Source organism: Dermacentor silvarum, chromosome 1, assembly GCF_013339745.2.
Source record: "Dermacentor silvarum isolate Dsil-2018 chromosome 1, BIME_Dsil_1.4, whole genome shotgun sequence".
Classification (NCBI taxonomy): Eukaryota; Metazoa; Arthropoda; class Arachnida; order Ixodida; family Ixodidae; genus Dermacentor; species Dermacentor silvarum.
Window position 1 is genome coordinate 109,937,630 of NC_051154.1, and position 9,252 is coordinate 109,946,881.

The 9,252-nt window shown below is 49.9% G+C and overlaps 1 protein-coding gene across 1 annotated transcript; it reads right to left on the bottom strand.

Annotated features, from left to right (window-relative positions):
* Positions 1 to 2,110: 2,110 nt before the first annotated feature.
* On the bottom strand, positions 2,111 to 7,231 carry LOC119454014 (uncharacterized). The gene is made up of 2 exons (XM_037716063.1): positions 3,569 to 7,231; positions 2,111 to 2,131 (listed from the first exon to the last, which is right to left on the bottom strand). The coding sequence occupies exons 1-2, from the start codon at positions 7,229 to 7,231 to the stop codon at positions 2,111 to 2,113; spliced, it is 3,684 nt and encodes a 1,227-aa protein (XP_037571991.1).
* Between the last annotated feature and the right edge of the window lie 2,021 nt (positions 7,232 to 9,252).

Sequence of the window (9,252 nt, forward strand, 5' to 3'; positions counted from 1 at the left end):
CACCGATGACTCACGTCAGCGTCGGTATGTCTTCCGACTCCTCCACATATGTTGACACGTGTAATAGTAAGTGCGACGAAGAGGGATATTGAGAGAAGCATGTGGGGCTCTTTCGAATGTCGGAGGTCTCTGGCCAAGCCTCCAGTCACCTGTGCTCGGAAATATGAACGGCCACTCGCAACCGTCATTGGCGTCGCAAAGTGCCGGACAAAATGCGGGTTTCTGCTCGATGTGCTGCACTGACATGGCGTGTCTCTGGCAGAAAAAATAAAATATTGGGGGGGGGGGGGGGGTATCTGTAAAGATCCGTTCCATTTTCTGCTCTTTTCTTATCACCCGTCGCGCCGAGGGGCCGATCTCTGCGATAACCGCGGCGCGGTGTTGTCCGAGGCAAGGATGAAGGGCGAGAAGAACAGAAAAATGAAATGAATCGTTACAAGATACGGCCCTTGGGCGCGAAAACGACTGTTCAAGTTACATATATAACGACGCGCAGCAAGGCGCGAGCGATTGATTAATGAACGGCATAAGAATGAAACACCAAATAAAAAAAAAAAAAAACCTTTTTTGTTCCCATGCTCATTTCTTGAGCGAAGCAGACCACAGCGCCACACAACCAGAAAGGAACGGTGGCCCTCGTCTTTCATTCCTGATCACGGCAGGCGTGATCACGCTTTCTCCCCGACGCCCGCGGCCAGCTCGGCGATCATTGACGTGCCGACAACGCGAGAAATGATTAGGGGGGCCGGAACGTATATAGCGCGCGCATTACGCATTAATGCGCGACGCCGCTATTATCTCCGTGTTGCCTGATGAAATTCGGCAGTCTATCATCCCACAAATACGCCTTCGTGAGAGGCTGGCAAACGGGCTTCTACTCTCTGCGCTGTAACGACGTTTTAACGAGCGGCGATGTTGCGGCCCTCCGATTGCGGTCACTCGGGCTCGCGGAAAATGTCGCGGCCGCGATGACGGGCCCGCGAGAAAACCCAGCCATTTGAAAATGCACGACTCACGCACCGTTGGACACGGCGCCCCTTTCAGGTATACCGTGCGGCACGGGAGTGTATGGGCTCCTTAAGGAAAATAAAGCTGGGTGGAAAAACAGCGCGGCTATTACAGCGACATAACAAGAGGCGAAGCTCCACCTTGTCATAATAGGTATGGGCATGCGGTTTCCACGCGTCGCTACTCAGTTTCAATGACCCTCAATGCGAGAAAAATATGCCTTTATTTTTATTTATTTTTATTTTTTTTTCATTGGGGGATGGCCAGGGGAGTGTTGCTTACTGAAAGACAGTGTTAAATTCCGCTATAATATTGTCACGTCTAGTCTGCGTAGATGACAACGACGGAAGCTATAGAACGGACTCGCACGTTTTTGGAGTCTGAAGACGACGGCTGATCGCTATATCGATACCCGCGGTGGTGGCTCAGTTAGCTAAGGCGTTGCGCTGCTGAGCACAAGGCCGCGGGATCGAATCCCGGCCGCAGCGGCCGCATTTCGATGGTGGCGAAATGCGAAAACGCCTGTGTGCTCGCGTTGTAGTGCACGTTAAAGAACCCCAGGTGGCCAAATTAATCCGGAGCCCTCCACTACGGCGTGCCTCGTAATCGGAACTGGCTTTGGCACGTGAAACCCCAGGAAGACGAAACCATATCGATTTAAACAGCGGCTGCACCGATGGAGATGCTGGGTACACATCTTTTTTTTTTTTTTTTTTTTGTCAGCTAATATAAAAACGGGGTGAAGATTCTTCCGGACCTCAATAAATTTTACTACCTACCTTGTTTAGCTTACGGTAGTCCACACAAAAACGTAGGGTATACCGGCTTTATATTTGAGCAGAATGACAGGCGATATCCAGGGCTTATTCGATGTTTGGATCACGCCGTTTTCGAGCAGACTAGTCTCGTGAGTTGCGTCACTGTATCGGTTCGCGTTCTTTTAGAGCCCATAATAAAAACTGACAGCTTTTTTTTTTCTTAGTTGAACGGGAATACAGCCCACGTTTTAAATTAGGGCATGCGGACGGACCGACAGCACTTAGTAAGAGTAAATATCGGCCTAACGGATACGTATTTTCCGTTAGTAACATGTCTTCCTCTTTTACTCTTTGACGCCATATTTCTGCAATGCCAAGGCATATATCAGGATTTCATGTATACGCATTTATTTTAATTTTGAATTCGACTAAGTAAAATTAACCAGAACAAAATTAGGAACAAAAAGCTGCAACGAATAAATATTTCCCACGGTCCTCACATGCACATTATGTGTATTCGCTAAAGGCTCAGTAGCTATATATATACAACACATTTGAGTAGTAACTATCGCCGAGAGTTTTCGTAAGGCTACAAGACGATCGTCCGAACTTAGCAACTACTTGCTCCTTCAGAGTCTCTGAACACTTTGATATAAAGGAAGCAAAAATATTGTGAAATGGCACAAAATGCCTAAGTGAGTTGTTAATTCGTCAGCGCTGAAATGAAAGAAAGAGAAAAAAAACTACAGTGCTTCTATCAGACAGCGTGAGAAAAGAAAAAAAAGCTGAAGGTCCAGTACATTGTCCATGTATTCGATCAGCCAATGGCCACTTGGCTTTGATATGTCTACATTAAAGTCACCTGCTACTACCATAGGGGCAACGCGATAGCTACTTGCTGCACTGCGGGCGACTTCGGCTGCTGACGGAACGTAACACTGAAGCTTCGCATCCAGGTAGTTCTTGATCCGCTGTTGTGTCATGCTTGGAGATATATAGACAGCGAACAAAAGGACACTCGTGCCGTTTATGTTGGCCTCGCCTGCACAGATGTCGGCAACAATCGGAGCGTTCGTTGCAGCGCTGTCCCGTAGGATGCTGTGTTTGTAGCAATCAAAGTGGGCACCATTACGCCTGAATAGTGCCACACCTGCTGCCTGACGGTTAGGACGTTTGTCCGCAGACACGCACTCGAAGCCGTCGACAATTGGAGTGTCTGCAGCATCTATCCAAGTTTCACTGAGAAGGAGAAAGTCTACTGATAGAGTTACCGGATCGACGAGAAGGTCTTGCGAGTGTGCTTTCAAGTTACCCACATTTAGGCTGAGTAGCGAAAACGCTGTGCTGCTGGTGTGGTGATTGAGTAATGCGACCACCTCATCCGTGATTGTTGTGAGTTTGTGGTTTTGGAGACGTAAGAATTCGTTTTTCAGATCTGGATTGTGTCGACCTTTTGCATGGTAGAACTTGAAATCATCGGTGTCATTAGTGATGAACAGTCCTTGTACCGTAGAAGCTCTCGACAGAGCGACATACACTAACTGTTGGTCATGCGATTTGTCGTAATTGTATACGACATTAGTATACGTGCCACCCTGCGACTTATGTATAGTGACAGCCGCTCCTTCGACCAGTGGAACCTGGGTTCGCCGGCATTTCAAAGTGGGGTTGCTCAACTGAATTGTTGCCGTCCGAAGGTGAATGGGAATCCAGTCGGTGTTAATGCCAACCGAGGTGGCATAAGCTAGCCCCTTTGATCGAGCAGCGATGCCAATCTTATGTGAATCTCCTTGAACCCACACTCTGTGGAGGAGGCCGTCCTCTTGAAGTTCAATGTGCTTAAGAGTGCACATGGAGCCATTCGTGAGACCGTCTGCAACATCAATGTTCGCAGTTATCATGTACTTCTTTTCCGGAACAAGGGATACTTTATATGCCAGCCCAGCTGTTTCTGCAACAGTCATCTTGTGAATCTTAGATCTCATAGATGCCTCCTGATTGGCGTCCTTGTAGCCGATCATAACGTCTTTGGCTACAGAGGTAAACACGTCGGAGTTTCGACTAAGGACCATGTTGTTGTATGCTGTAACATCGCAGTTCTTCAGGAAGAGGCGAATGGCATCCGGGCAGCATTGTTCTGCCTCTGACTTAGTGACGAAGCGGCTTTCGATGAAATCTGTCTCTTCTTGCGTGAGGCGGTCACCGTCCCCAATCTTCGTCAAAACTGTTGAGAAGGCGACATCACTCTGACGCATGACTTCAGTGAAAGGGTAGAAATTGAGCATTTGCCATATCGTCTCGGAACCAGCCAAGCTCTTGGTGTCCCTCTTGTAGATAGGCCTGGCACGAACGGGTGGCAGCTGGCGCAGGTCACCACAAAGTATCATGTGAAGGCCCCCGAATGGGACGTCGAATCGAAAGCATATCTGCTGTAGACGGCGGTTTACTTCAATGAGAATGTCAGCGCCGATCATGCTCACCTCATCCACAAACACAGCCACTACATCCCGCATGCCGCTTCTATACATGCTTACGGTATCGACGTTCATCCCAGGTCCATGACGCCTAGCTTGCACGATCCTAAATGCAGAGTGTATGGTGGTGCCATCGATGGCTGTTGCAGCCTTGCCGGTTGACGCACAGGCAATGTACGCATTGGTGTTGTCATCAGAGGTGCACAGCCTGTTGACAATGTCCATCATGAGGCGCATGACAAAGGTCTTTCCACTGCCTGCCGGTCCGGTAAGGAAGATCTGTAGCGGGGGTAGCGAATGCCCCTCTCCATAGGGAATGAGGCAGTGCATACAGTGTAGAAGCAGCTTATATTGGCCGCGGTTCACCATCCTAAATTTATACCGGAACTCTTCGGCAGACATCACGTTGTCGCGCTTCTTCACGACTGCAGAAAGCTTTGTTTTTGCAGCCTCGCAAATGTCATCGTTATTAGGTCGCATCATTTTTGTGCGAAGTTCATGTTGTTCCAGTTCGGCTTCTGCAGCGTTTCGTTTTCCAATCACAGCGCCGGCATGAAGAGCGGACGTCTCGTGCGCCTCGTATGGCTCTGCGGCGTGCAGCGCCTCGCAGATCTGGAGCGTTTTTTGAATGTCTAGGTTGGAGCAGAATTCCTGCATGCGTTCATGGAGGAGCACTTTGTTGTCATTATAGATGGTGGCAAACTTGTCACAATCGAGGATATCGGCTACCTCACTTCGGAACGGGTGGTTCAGCAGCACAATCTCTCTTTGGTAGTCTCTTTGTTTTGCAGGATCGTAACCAATGTACCTGATGACGCGAGGCACACTTCTTCTAGCGTAGCTGCCGTCCCTCTTGTTGTAGTAGTGGGCCGAGAACTGAGATAATGTCACATCTTCAAGGTGAGGCGGTCTGCGTTCATACTTTTCGATGCAAGTCTCCTTCCAAACGTTCGTGTCTTCATCATCGAGGGCGCGCAGCTGCGCGCGTGTCTTCTTGACACGCTGCCGCTCATCGTACCAGCAGGTAGGAATGAACACAATATCGCGACTAGACTTGGACATGGCAAGCCGAAGAAGGTACCAAGCTGCCTCCTGGCTGCTCATTTCCACACTATTGAGAACGTCCATTCCCAGTTTCTTCAACGTATCGGTGTAGTCAGCATCGGGATACTGTTCACGCAGCTGAATGAGTTTGCGGTGAAGGTCGCTTACACCGCGATTCGTCTTGTTTATGTAATCAAGGACATACGTTGCGCACGAGTACTCCTCTAGGATGTACTGCAGATCCATGTTAGAACGGAGCTTGGTACCAATGTAGGGATTGAAAGGGCTCACCCAAATCTGATCGATGCGCCTTTTCAAGAATACCATAGGACGCTTGATGCCAGCCCGGATGACATCGAGGTATCGAGTTTCATCCATGTCGTGTGCTGCTAAAAATGCTTCGAGACTGTCATAACTTCTTGTCTCGAGATGGTCATGCATATTGTGAAAGATGTCCTGGTAAAGCTTGCGGCGCTCATCGTCAGTGCTCATGGGGAGCAACACACGTGTGTGTGTCATTGGCCAGAAAGGGGCGCCAAAGCGACACTTTGATGCAGCCTTCTTATAGCAGGTGAACGTATGCGAGTGGTGTTGATCGTCCGGTCTCGGAAGGATGTCTTTGTGTTCCAAGCTCACAAGCGAGTCGATCAGATGGCATGTGTTCGGCATGTGCTCGCTGACTTCTTCATGGGGATCATTGTCCAGCCACAGGAGAATGTGGGCATGTGCACTTCCCCTGTGCTGGAATTCGATTCGTTTGAAGAAGTCCAGAACCCTGTAATCTCCAAACGGAGAGGCGCTGCGGTGCTTCAGAATGGCGAGGAAGACATCCACGAGCTTGTTGAAATACAGCACGCATGTCACAGGGTCTTGGTTCACCAGCTCCGTTCGTTGCAAGGCTGTCATGTCGTTCAGAGGGTCTCCGTGAAAGGGCGCTCCATCATTTCGCAGGCGGTACAGTAGGTGAAGCAGATCGGGCCAGCGAAACTCTGAGGAGCTGAGTGTCAGGAAAACAGTCGGTTTACCTAGCTGTCTCATCATGGAGAAAACATCCTTTTTTCGAGCTGACCAGTAGGATAGCGAGTTGGGGATCGTCCTGAGGAATGAGAGACTGTTGTTCACGCACGTCTCGATGAAGTCAATGTCCTCAATCATGCGCTTTGTGATACCGGCTGTGTCACGTGTGCTTCGGAAGGTGACTTGCATTCCGTCTCGTATGCGAATGCGCAGCACTTTCATAGCCATGTACAAGATATGCTGGGGCGTGGCTCCACGGCGATCTTTTCGCCTGATTTCACTGGATGCCAACATGAAAGCAGTCACACGGTCCACTGTGAATGTTCTTGGTTGGCCGAGGTATATCGCGGGAAACGAAAGTTCTTCAGCATGTTCGTCAAAGAGGAGACTTAAAGGCACTTGATTGGCTCCGGGGCACAAGCTGAGATACTTGTCCTCGTTCCACAACATGGTGTGCTGTTGGGCGAGCATCATGTCGTAGTCGGAAGCGTCACGCTCGCAGCTTTCAATCATATCATCCGTGGCATGGCCGTTTATAACCTCATCAGTCTCGTTCAAGAAATTTTGGTCGATAACGACATTGTATTGCTTGTAGAGAGGCGTTGTGTGGAGGTATCGTAGCCAAGCCTTCACGGTGCGTTTCTTCACGATCCCGGTCAAGTATGACGACTTGTGTATCACATGGCGCTTTATGTGCACATTAATGGCGTGGTCGTCGTGCAAGTGCCTCGGTAGTGACGTCACCATGGTGTTGACGTCAACCGGAACGTTGACGACCTGGCCCACGACCCCGAAGTTACCAACGGCGTTTCGCAAACGTCTGATCTGCATAAACGGCAATCTGGGCGATATGAGCCGCTCGGAGATGCAATCGAGGGGAGGTAGATGGGTTGGGTACTCCGGGTAATTAAAGCCGTTGCAAGTCGACATCAGGGGCACCTTACCATTGCACAAGAATCCTCGACAGTTGGCACATAAGCGGAAGTCTTGGAAAGACTCGCGACCGGGATACATTGTCCGGAGACACTGCATTGCACGCGGCGGAGCATCGCGCAAATCACACGTGAACCACAGGCGTTCGCAAACTGTGCAGGCGAAACCAAACGGGTTGTCACTGAATCGTTTGGTGAACTCGCGGTCCGCTGCAGCGAAGGGTGCATGATTTGCGGGTCGTGGACCATCCTGTGGGTGTGCTGGGCATCCTGCGTCGTATTGTCGAGCGGCGTCCCGCTGGCGGGTCGCTTCGGCGAAGGTACGATCATTTCGGTCTTGGTTGGATGTGTGTATGGCAGCCAGTTGGGTCGCGATGCGGTGAACTTCTGGAAAGCGAGAGGCAGAGTTCTCAGCTTGAGCCGTGAACGCGCGAAGGCCTCCCGCTCCCCCCTGGCGTGTCCATCGCTGCACTAAACTCACTTGCGCGACGTTAGCTCGCCGACGTCGTTGTCTTTCGACGGCGCTTAATGCCGCAGTTTTCGTAGTCGGTGCCATCACATTCGTATCAGTAGACAGCGGAGAAACACCGTCGGTGCATATGGAAGCTGCACTACGCTGCACACGCTAGCACTACGCGAAAGACGAAGCACGTAACTGACACACTAATACAACGCGCAAGACAAAGCGCGTAACTGAATCGTCACCGAGTCAAATCAGCGCGTACAGCGCGTCGTAATTGCAGCCTCCGCGATCAACTTCAGAAACATTTTCAGAGCTAATTGCGGAGGCCACGCTCTGCTGTGCTGAGTACGGTGAACGCCACTACCAACGCCACCTAGGTGGCGTTGGTAGTGCTTCTTGATGCCAGCGTCCCTTCGAATGCTGGCATCGAGGCGTCGTAGGGCTGAGACCACCGAAGCGTTCACTGTCGGTGCGCGTTAGTGTCATAATGCAGTACTTCTCTTTTCTGCTCGTAGGCGGCGGCACCGCCCCGAGCAAGAGCGCGGGTACACGGAGGAGTGTTAGATATATAAGGCGCGTCTGTGTAGCTCTCTGCAAATGCGTTTGTGGCGCAATGGGTTAAACGCTCGGCGATCTATCGTCGCGGACCGAGAGGTCGTGGGTTCGATTTCCAAATTTTCCATGTTTGTGGAACTTTTTCTTCTGGTTTCTTTCTTTGTATTATGTTCTATGACGTATTTCCGTGACGGAAATACGTCAGTGAAGTCTTGGTGGACCCCCGCATAAAACACTTTCGTGTTAAAAAAAGTCACTCCCGTAGAACTTCGCAAAGTGGTTTCTTTAAAAATATTTAGCAGCTACCTGCACTTTCGCAAATTCAAAACAAATAAACGTATTAGCCTGCATTGTAGGTGCATGGTAGGCGCTCGATGGTCATTGTTGAATGATCAGTGAATGTTTCGTCTGTTACCACTGTGAGGGGTAGCGACGCGAAGTCGGCTAGCCCGATGTGAAGACACCGTTAAGCCTTTTGCTTTTATTGCAATGTCGCTTTTATTTGTTACGCCGTTATTTCTGCCTAACAATAGGCTTAAGCTCTGCAACAAGGAAATCGAAAAAAAAAAGTGGCACCGTGGTCCTGTTTGTATGGAACTTACTTAATCTGAGTACGTACTTGTCAGTGTTAGTCGCTGACAACGTCTTCTTCACAGCCTTCGGCGTGGTCGTCGTCATGGTTGTCCCTCATGCACTCCTTTTGCTACCCCTAGCCATTTCTAACACTCGCACCAAGCACTGCTCCAATTACTTCATAAATAAAGTGTTAATCCAAATATTGAGAAGTCGCGGGTCGACGCCGGCTTGGATCCCAAATCAACTATGAAAATTTTTTATGTCAATTTTTAATTTATGTGAGGATCTAATGTGGCTCGGAGCGTACTCGCCGCGATTGGCTTCCTGGCTTACTAGCTGAATACACGCATTCGACACAGTCTTCTGTTCCCCATTGGTGCTGCTGCGATCGGAACATTCAGAGATCGAGGCTGTGCGTCGTTAAG